Source organism: Thamnophis elegans, chromosome 8 (genome assembly GCF_009769535.1).
Source record: "Thamnophis elegans isolate rThaEle1 chromosome 8, rThaEle1.pri, whole genome shotgun sequence".
Classification (NCBI taxonomy): Eukaryota; Metazoa; Chordata; class Lepidosauria; order Squamata; family Colubridae; genus Thamnophis; species Thamnophis elegans.
In genome coordinates this window covers 71,868,109-71,888,616 of record NC_045548.1, presented here as the reverse complement: position 1 = coordinate 71,888,616, position 20,508 = coordinate 71,868,109, and the positions used below count along the sequence as shown (strand labels likewise).

Sequence of the window (20,508 nt, the reverse complement as noted above, 5' to 3'; positions counted from 1 at the left end):
TTGCTATTGCCACCTGGTCTTTAGGTCTCTGTCACACATGCGTGTGGGAGAGGTGTGTGCATGTGTGGGTGTGTATGGCGCACATCCATATGCGGGGCAGGGCGTATGCACATGCATGGGTAAGGGTATGTGCAGGGGGAGCACTTCATGCATGGTCTCCGTCACACATACATGTGGGAGGGGTGCGTGGGTGTGGGGGGGCAGACACCCATGTGCGGGGCCCGGGAGTATGCACATGCGGGGGTAAGGGTATGTGCGGGGAGAGCACTTCATGCACAGGTCTCTGTCATGCATGCATGTGGGAGGGGCGCATGTGGGAGGGGTGTGCATGCATGGATGTGTGGGGCACACACCCATGTGTGGGGCAGGGCGTATGCACATGTGGGGATAAGGGTATGTGCGGGGGGAGCACTTCATGCACAGAAGGACAGGCCACATGAAGACACACACATACATGTGCGGGGGTGCATGTGCAGGGGGCGCACACACATTGTATTTTGGGGGTTCAGGCATGCACGCTTTGTGTACACTGTCCAGAAAAGGTTAGCCATCCCTGCCATATAATATATGTGGGCATATGCATAATTTTGTATTATTTATTTTGTCATGTTTATGTCGTGTATATTGGAGGTGGAGGCCCTTTGAGAGCTGCATGCGATGAAGTTTCATTTTAATGTATGCCGATTTGTGTACATTCAAAGTGATTATAAAGTTATTCTAAACTCTTAAGTCTAAAGGAAACTGCTTAGAAGGAACACAACTGGTCTTTCTTGGGTTCTGACAATTATTGTTCAATTATGTTTGCAGCCTATGATCTGAATGAATTAAATAAGGCTGCAAGATACTTTTTTAATCACCCTGTGTCCTAATCCTAGTAATCCCCATAGCAAGCACACATTGCATTCATCTATAAAATGGATTGTAATAAAAAAAAAGTATGCTGTCTCCTAAGGGGAAGGTTTAGGTTTGCACAGCATGCAATTTCAGGGACCACCTTCCCAAATAAAATGGTGGCATCTGAATGTTTTAAACCCGACATTAATTTTGAAGAAAATTACAGGACAGACTTTATTAAAAACTTTCCCCAATAGAGGCAGGGATAGAGCGGAATTCAATTGCCAAGAAAGTGTTGTTGTGGCGCCACCTACAGGCAACAGAGAGAACAGCCCAGTTGCCCCTTAAAACAAACTTGGGTCAAACTGGAAAATGAGACGCTTCCAAATTTCAGTTCTCCCCTAATTTTATCCTTGAGAATAACTCAGATTGAAAAAAAATCCTGCAAGTTATGATCACAGGCTTCTTTTTTTCATGGGGATAAAATTATGGAAGACCTTATAGATACCATCCAGAACTTCCAGAATAGCAACGACAAAAGCAGGGATATAAATACAATCAATCGGGGTTGTTGTTGTTGTTGTTGTTGTTGTTGTTGTTGTTGTTGTTTTAAAGCAAGCTGGCATTCAGTACAGGGCTGATATCTAGCATCTCCATTCTTTCCAAAAATGTGTCTTGGGCCCTAGAAAGATTTTCCTTCTGGGCATTCTCAGAAAATTAGAAGTGAATTCTGCTTCTGATTCTTCACCCAAATGACAAAATAACCTGAAGAGGTGTCAAAGAAAAGATGTGGCAGGAAACAATTTAGAGAATGAAAAAATTGTCAACTTGGAAAGAACCACAAGGATCAGCTAACCCAGCACTCTCCCTCCCCCCTCCCCCTCTCTCTCATGGATAGATACTGTAGATAGATAGATAGATGATAGATAGATAGATAGATAGATAGATAGATAGATAGATAGATAGATGATAGATAGATAGATGACAGATATGGAGGGAGATAGATAGGGAGAGAGAGAGAGAGATATGACAGATATGGAGGGAGTAGATAGATGGATGGATGGATGGATGGATGGATGGATGGATGGATGGATGGATGGATGGATGACAGATATGGAGATGATAGAGATAGATGATAGATAGATAGATAGATAGATAGATAGATAGATAGATAGATAGATAGATAGATAGATAGATATGGAGATAGATAGACGGGCAGACAGACAGACATGGATGATGGATGGATGGGGGGAGGGAGAGAAAGAGAGGGGGGACTTTCTGAAGAATCTCCAATGACTTTAACACTTGAGAATGAGTTTGAATGAGTTTGCTTTAATTCACTCCCATCCTGGTAGCCATTCTATGAATAGAAAGCCACACCTCATCCATCACTTTTGTAGGAGCCACCATCCGCTGCATTCCAAATTCCAGATGTGTACGTGGGCCCTGGAAAGATATGCCCTGCCCCACTGAATTCTGATTGACAGCTGAGGCTTACCAGGCCTCTGGAAAGCTGCTTTAGAATTTCTTGCTGCTTAGATGGTTTTTAGCAGATTCTCCAGGTCTCTTAACGTTTTGCATATACAACTTGAGCAGAGTTATGAGTCTTCTGGCAGAATAAATGCTTATTAATGGTTGATTTATTCAGTGTGTGTGGCTACTCTCTTGCCAAGCAACTCTAGGTAGCTAAGATGGATTTTAAAAAAAAGTCATTGGAATATACAAACTCTAACAAAGGCAAATATTGCACAGAGGACAGTAATCCACATATTGCATATTAATAGCAATAACCCTTAGACTTATATACCACTCCATAGTGCTTTAGAGCAGTGTTTCTCAACCTTGGCAACTTGAAGATGTCCGGACTTCAACTCCCAGAATTCCCCAGCCAGTGAATGCTGGCTGGGGAATTCTGGGAGTTGAAGTCCGGACATCTTCAAGTTGCCAAGGTTGAGAAACACTGCTTTAGAGCACACTGTCAAAGTTCTAACAGATGCCCTAATTAGCTCATGAGTCTCGAGCCAAGTTTCAAGAGAAAATCAGTTATTTACTGGAGTCCTTCGGGATTGGGCAGCCTATAAATTCAATAAATAAATAAATAAATTTATTAGGAGCACCTACTCGAGTGAGGTCAACTCTGCCACATGTAAATTATGGCTCAACTTTGACCCTGTTTCCCCCTCCTCTCAGTCTGTGTCATAAATCACATTCTCCAACTGAGGCTTTCGTAATCTGAGAGCCAACCCTGGAAGAAGGTATGCATGGGATGTGCTCCCCTTTTGCTGCCCATGGCAACTCGAGAGCAGACTAGAAATGCTTTGCGAGTTGACATTCGGCTCCCCTCACTTACCTCAGAAGGATGGAACTTTGAGCTGCTCAGGATCATACTCCTGGCAGTGGGCAGAGTTAACCTGCAATGCTGTGCCCTAATCACTGCGCCACCAGGGCTCCTCTTAATGGTTCATACAACATCCTGTCTCAGGGCCAGAGAAGAACCGGTTCTCAAAGACCTTTCTAAAGGCCAGAAGGACCAGGCCACCTGAATCTCAGGACAGAGAGATGATGTTCTATAGGGAAAGTGCACCAACAGAGAAGGCCTACTTCCTACAGTATATCCCATAAGAGGACACTTGGCTAGATAGGACTCCGAAATTAGCAATCCTGGCCAAACAGGTGAGGTGAGCACAGATAATTGGAGATAGATGGCCCTATAGATAATCTAGCCTACTTGGAGTCAGCGCAGCTCAAGCAGCAGAACTGTGGGTGGTATTTGAGTTGTGTCCATAAAGATTTACTCTGGCCTGTTCTGGACCATCTGTAGCAGTGGTGGGTTGCTAATTTTTTTACTACCGGTTTAGGTGCTCTCCCGCACATGCTCGCGCAAACCGCTTCAGCACCTGCACAGAAGCATCCAGGAGGGTGGGCGGAGCCTCCCGCCACCGCTACGGGCCAAACCAGGAGCAACCCACCTCTGATCTGTAGCTTCTGAGTGGTCTTGAAGAACAGGAATCTAATCTCTTTCTTTTCAGCTTGTAAATGTATAGCTTTCAAGGGCAGCCCCTTGCAGGGCACACACTGCAGTAAACTAAACAATAATCCTAGCTGGCTAGTCTGATGGCTAGTTTGGGTTTGGGCCATCGGTGGCATCGCCTTTCAAAACCATGACTGGATTCTCTGTGCTTGCAAATTATTGGGTTTTTTTTATTATTATGTTTATCATTCCTAGCTGATTATGCTGATGGACAGCTTGGATTTTGGCCATCGGTGGCTTCCCCTGCCAAAACTGTGCCTGGATTTTCTGTGCTTATAAATTATTGGTTTCTTAGAAACTCGGCTCTGTTGTTATGCTAAAATCCGAGATAGGGAAAGCTACCTGAGCAAGACTTTTCATACTACAGTGTTATTTTTTTCCCCTTTCATCCCCCTTTCTTTTTCAACATCCTACACAATCTACTTCTAGCCCTTGATGATAGGATATGTAAAATAAATACTGTTTTTCAAATCTGGGCCGTACTTGTTTCAAAAAAAGCATTGTATTTAAATGTCCTGCAACGACACGCTTTTATTTAAGATCCTCAAAGTGAAAGGCGTTTCTTCAGTGTTCAGTTGTTGTTTGCTGAGGATGTACAAGACTTGCCAATTGGGAGAGTACATGTTGTACATTCCTAGAATTTGTTGCAGGGTTTTTTTTCCATGCTGAATTATCTCCGAAACTAAACTAATAAGATGTGTTCTTTCATTCTGTGCAGATCATGGTTTATCATCCTAGATTTATGAAATATGTTTATGACAACTGGCTCCAACATCACGGGAGGTATCCCTCAACCGGCTTCCTGTCCATTATCTTTGCAATTCACCTCTGTGATGAGGTAGGTGCCCTATTAAAAACTACCCTCAGAAAAAGTGGGGGATCCTGGTTTGCGTGGTAACCTGAATGGACTTGATAACCCAACCATTGTTCACATTCAGGTTCTTAGTCTTTATATTTTGTGGATTTTTTCTGTAATTCTGTCTCCAACCTCCTATATTTCTCCTCTGTCTTCTTTTGCGTTTGTCTGTTCTGTTTATTCCTTTTTCCTGAATATGTCATTACCAGTCCTCTAATATATGATTTGCTGGTGTCCCACACATTCTGCAGTGACCTATCCTCCTTTCTGTTTTCCTTAAAGGAAAACAAATATTTCTTTTTCCATATATTGCGGGAATTCCTTTTCATTTAGTAAGCTATGCTTTGATGTCCATCCCATTCTTTTTCTCTGTCCTTTCCAAATCGCTGTTATTGGATTATGATCTGCCCACATATTCGTTTCTATATCAATCTTGTGTGTTTTAACAGTTAATCCTGTTGTCATCCAAATCACATCTATTCTTGACCACAACATGTGCCTGTTTGAATAGAATGTATATTGCTTTTCTTTTGGGTATCTTCTTCTCCAGACATCTTGTAAACTTAATTCATCTATCATTGTGAAGAATGTTTTGGGGAGACCAGTGGTGGGTTTCAAAAAATTTTTGAACCTACTCTGTGGGTGTGGCCTCCTTTGTGGGAGTGGCTTGCCGGCCATGTGACCTGGTGGGAGTGGCTTGCCGGCCATATGTTTTCTCTCTCTCTCTCTCTCTCTCTCTCTCTCTCTCTCTCTCTCTCTCTCCTTCCTTTTGTCTCTCTGTCCCTTTTTTCTTTCATCTCTCTCACTTTTTCTTTCTTTTTTCTTTTTTTCTTTCTTTCTTTTTTCTTTCTTTCTTTCTTTCTTTTTTCCTTTCTCTTTCTCTTTCTCTCTCTGTGTGAGTGAGTCTGTCTGTGTGTGTGTGTGTGTGTGATTGGTGGGTTTCAAAAAATTTTGGAACCTCTTCTGTAGGTGTGGCCTCCTTTCCGAGTCCACTGGTGGAATCTCTTCTAACTGGTTCGGTAGATTTGACGAACCGGTTCTACTGAACTGGTGCGAACTGGTAGGAACCCACCTCTGGGGGAGACCCAACCTTTTTTCACGTTGACCCTTAAATATCCCGAAGAAGAAAAACATTGGAAACTTTGGAAAAAGTGCAAAGAAGAGCAACGGAGATGATTAAAAGCCTGGAGACTAAAACATATGAAGAACGGTTGCAGGAGTTTAGAGAAAAGAAGGACGAGGGGGAGACATGATAGCAGAGTTCCAGTATTTGAGAGACTGCCACAAAGAGGAGGGGGTCAATTTATTTTTCAAAGCTTCAGAAAACAAAACGAGAAACAATGAATGGAAACTGACCAAGGAGAGAAGCAACTTGGAATTGAAGATAAACTTCCTAACAATGAGAACATTTAACCAGTGGAACTGCTTGCTTCCACAAGTTGTGGGTACTTCATGTCTGGAAGTCCCAAAGGTGTAGAAAATCTAGGTGTCTCTTGAAAAAAAGCACCTTCAGAACAACCATGACTGAGAATCTTCATAGATGTTCATGACTGGAAGTTTTTAAGAAGAAACTGGACAGTCACTTGTCTGAAATGGTACAGGATCTTCTGCTTGAGAAGGCTGGACTAGAAGACCTCCAAAGTCTCTTCTAGCTCTATTCTTTTTTTTAACTGATTGAATTATTCTTTTTCCATAAGATTATCTACATTTATTTCACATAAGGATAAACAGTTTTTTTTACATCCATATAAACATTAATGTTTAGAATTTTCTAGCCGTTTACGTATATTTTTCATGTTTTAATTTTATGTATTTTATAATTATTGCTAAAGATTTTAATTACAACAGTAAAAACAAATATAAACTAAGCTCAGAGAAAGGAAAAATAAAAAGAATATTCTGATTCATATTCAGAAAGAAAAATATTTTAAAACAATGTTTTTCCCACACATCCTGTTCCCATTCCTGTTATCCTAATGAAGCTATTCCTTATTTTCCGTGAATTCATCTCAAGTTCTTGCTTTATTTCAGCACTGTGCACCATCGCCTTCTTTAGACAGTGAAAATTGTACTTCAACAACGCCTTGAGGGTAGTAGGTGGCTAACCTGCTACTAAATCATGTTTTTCTCTCCTGGGAGCCTACGTAATTTTGGAAAACAATATCTTCAGTTGCAAAGGAGGGGGGGATAACATTGTCTTGTGGTTGCCATGGTTACTTCAGCAATACCTGCAAAGGTATTAATAGAGGGATAGAATCAAGTTCACGTGAAGTTTAGTACCGCTCTACAAAGCCTTAGTTAAGAGCACATTTGGAATATTTACACCCAGTTCTGGTCCCCACAATATAAAAAAGACGTTGAGACTCTGGAAAGAGTACAGAGAAGAGCCGCAAAGAGGATTAGGAGACTGGAGGCTAAAGGATTACAGTCATGGGAACAGGATGTGTGGAAAAACATTTTTCAAAGTGTTCTGGATATTTAAGGGTCCACTTGGACGATGGTTAGGTCATCGGGTCAATGCAAGTTGCAGGAATTGGGGTATTGTCTAATGCAGGGGTGTCCAAACTTGGGAACTTTAAGACTTGACAACTTCCCCAGCATGGCTGGCTGGGGGGATTCTGGGAGTTGAAGTCCACAAGTCTTAAAGTTCCCAAGTTTGGACACCCCTGGTCTAATGAAAAGAAGGATTAGGGGAGACATGATAGCAATGTGCCAGTATTTGAGGGGCTCCTACAAAGATGAGTGGGTCAAACTACTTTCCAAAGCACCAGAAACAACGGATGGAAACTAATCGTGCAGAGAAGCAACCTGGAACTAAGGAAAAATTCCCTAGTGGTTAGAGCAATCAACCAATGGAGCAGCTTGCCTTCAGATGTTGTGGGTGCGCCATCAGTGGAGGCTTTCAAAAGGAAACTACGCAACCATTTGTCTGAAATGATATACTTGAGCAGGGGATTGGACTAGAAGGCCTCCAAGGTCCCTTAAAACTCTATTATTGTATGCTCTAAGATTGATAGAAATATTCGATATAAGGAAAATGAAATCCACTTAATGTTGCACTCCAAACCTTGCAGAGTTCTTTTTCCCCCCACTATCCATTCTTTCTCCATGGGTGAAAGTCAGAAGGCTGTGAGTTCAATCCAAGGTAGAGGCAGATAGTTCTCTCTCTGGGCACACTGAGAAGTTATCTGCTGAATAAAACTCCGCATTGGTGACAGGGAAGGGCATCCAGCCAGTAAACACTCAGCTCTATTCAATTGCCCAGATTCCACCCTGCTAGGGATTATGGGGTTATTCAAAGGAGATGATGATGATGATTCTTTCTCCATAGGTGGATCTCTACGGCTTTGGGGCAGACAGTAAAGGCAACTGGCACCACTATTGGGAGAACAATCCTTCTGCGGGAGCCTTTCGTCAAACCGGCGTCCATGATGGGGACTTTGAAGCCAACGTGACGCAAATCCTTGCCTCCGCGGCCAAAGTACGTCTCTTCAAGGGCAGATGACCCTGGCTGTCGAACAAGCGGTGATCTCTGACGAGAAGGAAAGGCAAATGTTTTCAAATAAATGGAGTCTCGGAGTGGGTGGTCTGTCAGGTCCCAGCCGAGAAAGCTTCGGAGAACTGCAAGCTGCAATTAGCAGGCAGCTTTTGAAAGGCCCCCTCAAATACGGCTTCGGAGTTTTGACAGCGTAGGAAAAAAAAACGCCCAATTTGGAAAGGAATGTCCTTATTCGAGATTCTCCTCTTTGTAACCAATGTTTTGATTCCTTTTCCGTTCGTCAGGATGACTCGGTTTTCAGCGTCTACAAAAAAAAAAAAAAAAAAAAGCAGGGGAGGCAGAGGAGATCAGGGATTTGCAAACACCCTCTTGATTTCAAAATTACCTCAGAAAAAAGCTTTATTCCAATCACGGTCTTTTCTTTTGAAGGATCCTGACAAGGCCAAAAACAACCCTCTCTGGTTCTTCCTGGGGGCGGGGATATACATGCGGGTTGCAGCCTGTGAGCAAAAGCTTGCCGTGCCATGTCGTTTTGTGTTTCTTTTTGGGCTATTGAAACGAAACACCCTGTTTCCGGGTAATATTATTACCATCGCTATTGAGTGTGGTTACAAGCCCAGGAGTAGGCCTCTAAGGAAATAATGCAAACGGAAGGTCAATATTTTTATTTACTTTCCTTTTTCTTTTCTTTTTTAAATGGTTTGCCACAGCATGGCTCTCAATTCTCTTGCAAAGCAGATAAATGAATTAATGTTGCACTCAAACACACGCAAAGGACACACACCAATACAGTGCAAGATCTGGGCGCCGTAAATTTAGACAACTCCCTTGACGGCATCCAAGGTGATTTTTAAATTTCTGCATCGTTGGGAGTTTTGGAGCCCAGAACTTTGGCTTAACACACAAGCACACAGACATAACACACCTGCCGTTGACATGTGCCTTTCGAAAACACCCATAATATAAAAGGAGTGTATTTGTTCTACTTGTTCTATGAAAATAAGGGACAGAAAGTTTTAAAACCTGCTCGTTGCATCTTGTATGGCGCAGTGGTTAGAGCGCAGAACTGCAGGCTACTTCGGCAGACTGCTAGCTGCAGTTCAGCAGTTCAAATCTCACCAGCTCAAGGTTGACTCAGCCTTCCATCCTTCCAAGGTGGGTAAAATGAGGACCCGGATTGTTGGGGGCAACAGGCTGACTCTGTAAACCGCTTAGAGAGGGCTGTAAAAGCACTTTGAAGTGGTATATAAGTCTAAATGCTGTTGCTATGTATGGGTGACTTTTGCTTTTTAGGGGGGCAGAAGAAGGAAAGGAAAAGGAACCTTTTTGGGGGGGGAGGGTCTTATTTTCAAGAACAATTAGGAGAGGGGAAAATGAAAGATTTGTACTTCTATTTTTTACAGCTGTTGTAAATTTAAATATATATTTTAAAGTATTGAGAGTTAAAAATGCGGGGGGGGGGAGGGGAGGGATTGTCCCGTCTGCATGAGAACAGCAAACCATGGATCTGAGAAAAATGCAGTTTACCAGCAGAGTCTGTTCCATCCAAATTCCAGAAGGTCCATTTCGAGAGAGAGGAATTATTGCAAGAACTCCCATTAAAATCCATCAGAGCTCCGTTGACATATATAGGATCCTAACCACCAATAAAAGTCCAAATAACAAGAAGAATTCATCCACAGTCCACAGTTGCAAAAGCTACAGAACTTTTACAGAAAAGTTACAGGAGGAGGAATAATTCAATGCTCTAGAACCGTGATGGCAAACCTGTGGCATGCAGAGCCCTCTGTGGGCATGCGAGCCATCGCCCCAGCTAGGCTGCACCGCGCATGTACGCACGCTTCCCCCCGGCCAGCTGATTTTCGGGTCTGCCATGCCAGCTGATTTTCGGGTCTGCATGGGGGGCGCATGCGGGAGATGTGCGTACATGCATGGGGGGTCAGGGGTTCATGTGCATATGTGCACACACAGCATGGGCAGTGCAGCGCTCCCATCCCACTGTGGGCTGTTTTCGGTTCCAGGAGGTTGCAGAAAGACCTATTAGGCCCAAAACGGGATGCGGGAGGGGTCGCTCATGCATGCGCGGGTGGGGGAGCAGGGGGGGGTCATGTGCACATGCACAGAGGGGCAGTCAGCGGAGGTGTCACACACGCATTGCATTTCAGCGCACAACACCAAACAGGTTAACCATCACTGCTCTAGAATGTGGAACTCAAACCTAAATAGATGGAGCCAACCAGCTCTTTGGACGGCCAATCCCAGAATCCCATTGGGGGAGGCCCTGAAGAGGTAGCAGCATTGTGAAAATAGGAGATGGATGGATTATTATTATTATTATTATTATTATTATTATTATTATTACCTCATTTAGCTAGACACCCAACAATCTTCTTCTCTCACCTCTAGGACACAAACAACTTAGGATCAAGATGCGACTTTGCATGCCTTTTTCCTTGTGCATTGATCAATCTTTCCACCCCATGGAGCCCTGCTATTGGTTTTGGAATATTAGGCACCATAGTGTAGCACAGGGGCCCCCAACCTGGCGACTTTAAGACTTGTGGACTTCAACTCCCAGAATTCTCCAGCCAGCATAGCTATGCTGGCTGGAGAATTCTGGGAGTTGAAGTCCACAAGTCTTAAAGTCGCCAAGTTTGAAGACCTCTTCTAGTACTTCTAGTACCAAATTGAGGTCTAGAACATGGAGCCGCTTCTTTTTACAAAAGCAGAAAAATAAAATTGAGATTGCAATGTAAACTTCTCTCCCTCCCTCCCTCCAAGATTTTCTTCACCGGTCGCAAGTCTCCTTATCTGGTTTGGAGGTTGTCTTCTTCAAAAGAAAACTGGCCCAAGCTATATTTTAAAATAGATTGTCCTGCGTACCGTAACGTTAAAGCCTTCATAAATTTTGTAGCACAGTTTTAAATCACGATTTCTTTAAATCATGTCCAAGAACGTTAGTCCTCCTGAGACTGTAAGGCTTCTGGAATGAGAATGAGCTTCTTTTTCTAGACTTTTCTAGACTCTGCAGGGGGTTTTCTCCCCCCCCTTCTTTTAATGGTGACTTATTGATGTACAGGAAAAGGTGCTTCTACTTATCTCCATGAAGACATGATGTGCCTCTTGAATTCTGCTGATCACACTTTGATAAAGGATTACAGCAGGCCAGGTAATGTCGTCTTGCTCAGCTGGCACCCTTAAACTGTGTACCCCAAATGCTTCCTTCAGGGTTTTTTGGGGGGAAGTTACTTTTATGCTGTATTTTTCAACTACCAAACAGGAATAAAAGAATTGAGCTAAATGTTGTCAATAGTTTAAATGTGTTGAAGCATGTCTCCACAGTTTCCAACTGCAGGATTTGAGTTGTTCCGAAGGTTTATAAATCTATTTTATTTATCACTAGCCGATAACCTGGCATTGCCCGTGTATTTATTTATAAGGGGAAAATGTCTGGACCAACCATAATTTCTAATGTTGGATTTTCCCCCTTACCAGAGGCAGCTCCCTTGTGGAGTACTGTGAAGCCATTACCATAGCAACTCCACTGTTGTACAGTAGAAGCCATTTTACAGCAATACAGTAGAAGCCTTTTTAAGGCACAACAGGATGTATCTTAACAGAACACACACCCCAAGTGATTTTAGAGGTGTCTTACCCTCACAATATTTGTTTCCAGAGACTAAGCCATCTGTGTACCAGGTTTGGTTGAAATTGCTCCAGGCATTCCAGAGTTATGCTGGAATACATGCACACACACACACACACACCAGAGGTGGGTTCCTACCAGTTCGCACCTATTCAGTAGAACCGGTTCATCAAATCTACCGAACCGGTTAGAAGAGGTTCCACCAGTGGACTCGGAAAGCAAGCCACACCTACAGAAGAGGTTCCAAAAATTTTTGAAACCCACCACTGGCACACACACACAACTGTGATAGATAGATAGATAGATAGATAGATAGATAGATAGATAGATAGATAGATAGATAGATAGATAGATAGATAGATAGCAATAGCAGTAGACTTATATACCGCTTCATAGGGCTTTCAGCCCTCTCTAAGCGGTTTACAGAGAGTCAGCATATTGCCCCCAACAATCTGGGTCCTCATTTTACCCACCTCGGAAGGATGGAAGGCTGAGTCAACCCTGAGCCGGTGAGATTTGAACCGCTGAACTGCTGATCTAGCAGTAGCCTGCAGTGCTGCATTTAACCACTGCGCCAGATAGATAGTAGATAGATAGATAGATAGATGATAGATAGATAGATAGATAGATAGATAGATAGATAGATAGATAGATAGATAGATAGATGATACATTGATTGATGTATCTCGATCCTTTCCAGTCAGGCTTCAGACCTGGCTGCAGCACAGAAACCACTTTGGTCACGTTGACCGATGATCTCTGGAGAGCCAGGGATGGAGGCCACGCCTCCATCCTGGTGCTCCTTGACCTCTCGGCGGCTTTCGATACCATCGACCATGGTATCCTTCTGCGACGACTGCGGGAGGTGGGGGTGGGAGGCGCTGTTTTACAGTGGTTCTCCTCTTACCTCTCGGACAGGTCGCAGTCGGTGTTAGTTGGGGGGCAGAGATCGACCCGTAGGCCCCTAACGTATGGGGTGCCGCAGGGTTTGGTCCCGTCCCCCCTTCTTTTCCACATCTACATGAAACCGCTGGGCGAGATCATTCGACGGCACGGGATAAAATACCACCAGTATGCGGACGATACTCAGTTGTATCTGTCCGCCCTGTGCCAACTCAATGAAGCAATGGATGTGATGAGCCAGGGTCTTGAGGCTGTTAAAGACTGGATGGGGGTCAACAAACTTGTGCTCAATCCAGAAAAGACCGAGTGGCTGCTGTGTTTCCCTCCCGCGAATTGGCCAAGTGTTCCATCTCTCAGGCTGGGGGGTCAAACTGTACGCCCCTCAGACAGGGTTCGCAACTTGGGAGTCCTTCTGGACCCACAGCTGACCTTCAAACATCATTTGTCAGCTGTGACCAGGGGGGCATTTGCCCAGGTTCGCCTGGTGCAGCAGTTGCGTCCCTACCTGAACCGGGAGGCCCTCACAACAGTCACTCGTGCCCTTGTGACCTCTAGGCTGGAATACTGCAATGTGCTCTACATGGGGCTGCCCTTGAAGAGCATTCGGCGACTTCAGCTAGTCCAGAATGCGGCCGCATGAGCAATCGTGGGTGCACCTCGCTTCACCCACGTAACACCTATCCTCCGCGAGCTGCACTGGCTGCCTGTTGATCTCCGGGTGCGCTTCAAGGTGCTACTTATCACCTACAAAGCCCTTCATGGTAGTGGACCTGGGTACTTGAGAGACCGCCTACTGCCAATTACCTCCACTAGACCGATACGATCGCATCGATTAGGCCTCCTCCGAATTCCATCATCCAGCCAGTGCAGACTGGCAACTACCCGGAGGAGAGCCTTTTCAGTGGCTGCTCCGACCCTCTGGAATGAACTCCCCGTGGAGATTCGGACCCTCACCACCCTCCAGTCCTTCCGCGCCGCTTTAAAGATCTGGCTGTCCCGGCTGGCCTGGGGTTAAGATTCTAACCCCACCCGAATTGTGTGACTGTTGTGTTTTCTTTTTAATATGTTGTATTGTTTTCATGTTGGAAAATTGTTTGTCCTTCCCCCCCCCCTTTTTTTGAACTGTGAGCCGCCCTGAGTCCCCCCAGGGAAAAGGGCGGCATACAAATAAAGGGAAAACATTTGGGCTGACAGGAAGAGAACAAAATGACTGGTAATGCTATTGGGAGAATCTGGGAGAATTTTCTCTGAAGAATAGAGAATGGTTCACAGCAAACCACTCTTGATTGCAAGCTGTTGTGTTCCCAAATTGTATGTATATTTTAAGCAGTCTCGGGGGTATCTAGGGCAACTCGCCACAGCCAACTTGCCACACAACCAGAGTTACACTGATATCAAAGAAATGGTGGAATAGAATCATTAAAGAAAGGACGCAAAAGGAGGGACAGAATGAGATGGGAGTGACAAAAATTAAAGTCATTATTTAAATCGTTTTAAAATAATGTAATTGTTGAATTGTCCTGCAGCAAGTTGTTCCGTGGTAAGTTGGCCATGGCAAGTTGTCCCTAAGCTGTAGTGAGTCTCCCATTCTGGCCTCAGAGGGCTAAAGATCTTTAGACACGAGGATTAGAATCTTCCAAAAGAAAAGGTTTTTTAACGCATTGGCCCTAGTCAATAGCAGACATTGCTGAACTATCGATTTTACCTAGATTCGTGGCCAAAGAGATTTCAATCTGCCAAGCAAAAATCCAACTAGGGAACTTTTCCTTAGCATAAACATGCAGCAGCAAAGAACAGTCTCCTTGGTGGATTTTGTTTATTGTAGAATGAGATTTGGGTTGAAAAATTCAAAAGACATCCTCAAAAGCAGAGATGTCCATTTGCTTTTAATACTGGGTTCTGCTCATCCACATGTACTGTTTCTCAATTGGAGTTTTCAAATCAATGCAGGGATTTGAACCACAGATCCGAATTGGGTCAAGAAGATGGATTAGAGCAGGGGGTCTCCAAACTTGGCAACTTTAAGACTTGTGGACTTCAACTCCCAGAGGAGTTGTATGAATTGAAATCCACAAGTCCGCAACTCTGGGAGTTGAAGTCCACAGGGCTGGCTGAGGAATTCTAGGAGTTGAACCCCATAAGTCTTAAAAGTTGCCAAAAATAGAGACCCCTGGATTAGAGCATTCTGCTTAATTACTATATCTTTTGGAGTATAAGATGCTCCGAAGTATAAGATGCACCTAGCTTTTGGGGAGGAAAACAAGAAAAAACAATCTGCCTCTGCCTCCCAGCAATTTACCTCCTTGAAGCAAACAGCCCGTTTCAGTTTCAGCACAGCCTGGTTAGCACAAACAGTTGATTGTTGATTGGATCGGCCTTCCAATGATCAGCCGTTTCAGGCTGCAGGGATTGCCATAGCCTATTGCCATCTCTCTGTACCCCGTTTTTGGGCTCTGCATCCCATTTTCAGCCTCCGCGTGGCCCATTTTCCGTCCGTTTTGGGCGGCGGGGATCAGAATGGACCGAAAATGGGGTGCACAGAGGCCAAAAATAGGATGCAGAGGCCAAAAATGGGGTGCGCAGAGGCAGCAACAGGCAATGGCAATCCCTGCAGCCTGAAACAGCTGATCGTTGTGAGGCAGATCCAACCGACCATCAGCTGCTTGTGCTAATCAGGCTGTGCTGAAGCTGAAACTGAAACAGGCTGTTTGCTATTTGTTGCAAGGAGGCAAATTTCTGGGAGGCAGGGACCAAAGTGTGGGGGCTGGCAGGTGGATGGGGCTACCTTTGATGTATGACACACCTAAATTTTCACCCTCTTTTGGGGGGATGCATCTTATACTCCGAAAAATATGGTAATTCATTTGTTGAGATGGGTGGCTAAGTGGAATGAATGGATTAATTAATTAATTAATTCCCATATTAGATCTCTTTGGAGAACTGTGTCACTAATGCTGGCTGAAAGATTGTTCAATTTAATGAATGGGATCTAGAGATAAAAGAGACCGTCTACCAGATGCTACCAGAATGGTTGGTGAGGACAAAACTGTTAGGCGAATGGAAACAGAGCTTTAGAATCTAGCTTTAAGGCTTAATGTATTGTCCCAATCCAGCTGTTACATTTTACTTTGTGTGCATTTGAGCTGAACTTTCAATAAGATCAGTGGTGACATCAGGCCAGATTTCCATTTCCATTTCCTTTATTTGTATGCTGCCCTTTTCCCTGGGGGGACTCAGGGCGGCTCACAATTCAAAAAGGGAGGGGGGGAAAGACAAACAGTATTCCAATATGGAAACAATACAACATATTAAAAGAGAGCACAACAGTCACACAATTCGGGTGGGGTTGGAATCTTAACCCCAGGCCAGCCGGGACAGCCAGATCTTCAAAGCGGCGCGGAAGGATTGGATGCTGGAGAGAGGTAAAAGGGAACACGTTTATAACCAGGGGTGGCTTTTTTATTTAATGTTCCTTTCCTTGACAAAAGGGGGAACCAGCACCATCCCACACAGATGCGCATACGCACACACACACATGTAGATGTTTGTTTGAGTGAAAGGTAGATAATTACCATGGAATCAGCAGGCTGGTTTTCATAAGAAAAAGCTCTGTGTGACTATAATTAAACTAAAAAAAGGTTTAAAATGAACAGTATTCTGGATTTATCAACACGGAGCATAGAATAACAGAGTTGGAAGGGATCTTGGAGGTCTTCTAGTCCAACCCCCTGTTCGAGCAGGAGACCCTATACCATTTCAGACAATTTATGGTTTACGGTTTATTAGGATTTGTATGCCGCCCACTCTCGAGAGACTCAGGGTGGCTTACAGATAAAAACGGGGAGGGGGGACATATAAAAATTAAAAAGAACAGACATTAAAATTGCACGACATTCATATAGCTTAGAATGGGGCTAGATAAATCAACAGCCCCAGGCCTGCCGGACAGCCATGTCTTAATCGCTTTGCGAAAGGCTGGAAGAGTAGTAAGGGTCCGGATTGTTCCATAGGGCCGGAGCAGCTACAGAGAAGGCCCTCCCCCGGGAAGTCGCCAGCCGACATTGACCGGCAGATGGAATCCGGAGCAGGCCTAATTGTTGTCCAGTCCCTTTTTGAAAGCCTCCAGTGATGCAGCCCCAGAACTTCTGAAGGCAAGTTGCTCCGTTGATTGATTGCTGTCACCATTAGGAAATTTCTTCTTAGTTTTAGGTTGGGTCTCTCCTTGGTTAGTTCCCATCAAGACAGTTACCATATTTTTTGGAGTATAAGACGCACCAAGGTTTTGAAGAGGCATATTAAAAAAAAGTTTTTGCACTCTGCAGACCTCCCAAAAATGGCCCGTTTTTCACGAAAACAGCCCCGGTTGTTTGTTTGTTTTTTAAGAGCACTAATAGCCTTTAGGAGACTTATAGAGTGCTCCTGTTTTTCACTCATTTCTGCCCTCCCCAGCCCCCAGGAGCACTGTGCAAGGCTCCTAAAGGCTATGCACAGCCATTTTGGTGAAGGGGGCAGGTTTTGGGGAGGCAAAAAATGCTGTATTCAGTGTATAAGACACAGCCAGATTTTCAGCCTCTTTGAGGGAAAATTGTGCGTCTTATACTCTGAAAAATGCAGTAAGTCTCTATCAACCTAGTATGAATGCAGAGGGCAATAAGATTATTCTTGGGCCAAAACTGGTGATCCATTTCATACCAAACTAGACCTCTTTTTAAAAAAGTGTCTCCAAGTTACATATCAAGGTTAACGTGTTCTCATTATCTCCAGAAACCAGAAGTCTAGTAATACTTATTTTTACTAGCCAACGTTTTTTTAAGGCTTCATAAATGGCATCTCACCAAAGGCTTTTTAATAAAACTGGACAGTCAGAAAAGTTACTTTCTGGTATTTTATTTTATTTATTATTTATTAATATATATTTTATTCATTAAACATGAAACTCCGCCAACTGAACATTCAAAAATGCATTACAAATACCAGTGACTGGTGCTAATGGTTGATACGGTTTGCTGCCAGCATCCTAGGTTATCAACCAAGGACCTTCTTAAAATATAAGGTGTTCCGAGTAGCACAGTTTTTTGCAGTTCCACTGCTGTCATTGCAGGAAGCTGCAATTTGTTGATGCATCTTGTAAAGTTCTTGGGCATGGTGCCAAGTGCCCCGATGACAATGGGTATCACTGTTACATGCTTCATCCATAGCTGTGAAGTTTCGATGGCCAGGTCACGAAATTTCATTATTTTTTCTAGTTCTTTTTCTTCGACTCCGGTATCTCCAGGAACAGCAATATCAATAAACTGTACACTTCGGCCCTCTACAACTGTGATATCTGGCGTGTTGTGCTCCAAATGACGATCCGTTTGTATTCGAAAGTCCCACAAGACCTTCACCTTCTCATTTTTGATAACTTTTTCCACTTTATGTTCCCATGACTTTCTGGATACAAACTCTTTTCCATCAGATGATTGAATACTGAATTTGCCAGTATCCTTGTAAAAAGTGTGAACGTTGTCAAATTATTATTATTATTATTATTATTATTATTATTATTATTATTATTAGTAGTAGTAGTAGTAGTAGTAGTAGTAGTATTTAGATAGACAGAAAAATAAAGATAAGATAAGATAAGAGAGATGAGAGAGAGATTTATCAGCACAAATGCAACAATACACACACAGACGCACACACACACACACACACACACACACACACACACACACACACATATATATATATATATATATATATATATATATATATATATATATATGTGTGTGTGTGTTTTTATTTGTGCTGATAAATAAATAAAGGAAGACTAGTATAGATCTATTTCAAGCTATTTAGCTCTCATCAGCTAGCCATAAATAGCTTGAAATAGATCTATACTAGTCTTCCTTTATTTATTTATCAGCACAAATAAAAACACAAATATAACAAAGGCAACAGTAAAAATATTGGGTTTCTGTCTGGATGGACTCTTGTGACGAGCCTAATGACAGAGAGTGGAAGTGTGACCTTCCTCCCACACTTGGGCATACCAGGGGTTGTGACTTTAAGTATATATATATATATATATATATATATATATATATATATATATATATATATATATATATATATATATATATATATATATATATATATATATATATATATAGAGAGAGAGAGAGAGAGAGAGAGAGAGAGAGAGAGAGAGAGAGAGAGAATTGTTTTATTATTTGATTTATTTGTCTTATTTTTATTTTATTTTTTGTTTCATTATGTTTATTTTGTTTTATTATTTGTTTATTTTATTTTATGCCATTGGGGATGAACGGCGCTCTCGTCGTATGATCAAACAAAGCTCCCTTACTAATATCAACTTTACAAAAACCCAGCAATGCCTAAGAATGGCAAACAGCCTCCTTGGGTCCAGAGGTTATTTAAACTCAAAATCTTTTCTTTCCCTGGTTATCCAACCTACAAGGCCTCTTGCAGTCCCCGGAGAGGGACGTTCTTGTGGAAAAACAACAGATTTCTTGTTCTCTTGCTTTCCAAAGCTGCGTTCGGATACTCGGCGGTTGGGAGTCTTTCTGAATATACGATCCTGATTAACTGCGGCCGATCAATAAGGTTCCTTCTCTGTGCCTAATGCTTTTGAAAGCCCGGTGTTGGATCGATACTCCCCTGTTCTGCAAAGAGGAGGGAACGCCATGCCGCAGTGTCTGGTTTCATCTATCTGAACAATCGGTTGGTTGTAATTTGATTTTACTGATCGTTCGGTCAGCCTCTGCTACATTTCCTCCAGTTGGCCTTTTTTTTTTCCTCCCTACTTACATTAATAATTCAACAGACAAAGCTTTTTACAAGAGTGGAAAATCTGATGCCCTCCAGATATATTGCCCTGCAAGCCCCTGTCTCCTGCCATTAGTACAGCTAAGAGTTTTCCCACCCAGTCATGTCCGACTTTAGGGGCCGATACTGAGAGCCAGAACTACCCAAAGGCATTTTCCACGTGGCCAGCATGATTCTATATACACCAAGGGGCACAGAATGCTGTTACCTTCCCGCCGAAGTGGTACCTATTTATCTACTCGCATTTGCATGCTTTTGAACTGCTAGGTGGGCAGGAGCTGCAGCAAGGGATGGGAGCTCACCCCTGCCGTGCAGCGTTCGGGCCTCTGAACCTGGGCTGTCAGCTGAAAAGCTCAGCTTAAATAAAAACTGCTGAGTCATCAGCCCTCAACTCCTGCCATGATAGCAGTGTTCCAACATCTCAGGGGTTGCCACAAAGAAGAGGGAGTCAAGCTATTTTGAGTAGTTCGGAGAACCGGCAAATACCACTTCTGGCTGGCCTCGCCCCCCCATCTATTCTCTGCCTCCTGAGTCCCAGCTGATCAGGAAGGAAGGGAGATTTTGCAATAAACTTCCCCTGGAGTGGGGAGGGAATGGAGATTTTACAGTATTCTTTCCCTGCCATGCGCACAAAGCCACGCCCACCAAGCCATGCCACATCCACAGAACCAGTAGTAAAAAATCTCGAATCCCACCACTGATCCAGTGTTCTAGCACTTTAAAGTGATGTTCAATTCCCAGGATTCCCTAGCCAGAAATGCTGGTGGATTCTGGGAGCTGAAGTCCACATGTCTTAAAATTGCCCAGATTGTCTTAGAGATTACTTAAAGGTTGAAGATAAGATGCTGGAAAATTGACCCTTAACTTCTCAAGAAATTCCCTTTTTTATTTTTATTTTTTAAGCAATA

General features: G+C 43.3%; 1 protein-coding gene across 10 annotated transcripts in view; it reads left to right on the top strand.

The window, feature by feature from the left end:
* Positions 1-8,961, top strand: part of ST3GAL1 (ST3 beta-galactoside alpha-2,3-sialyltransferase 1) — a 126,209-nt gene extending 117,248 nt beyond the window's left edge. For all 10 annotated transcript variants that reach the window (XM_032222404.1, XM_032222403.1, XM_032222400.1 and 7 more), the window contains 2 exons: positions 4,584-4,703; positions 8,053-8,961. In XM_032222404.1, coding sequence (XP_032078295.1) covers positions 4,584-4,703; positions 8,053-8,226 — 294 coding nt within the window. In that variant the 3' untranslated portion in view covers positions 8,227-8,961. The remainder of the gene's footprint in view (positions 1-4,583; positions 4,704-8,052) is intronic.
* The last annotated feature ends 11,547 nt before the right edge of the window (positions 8,962-20,508 follow it).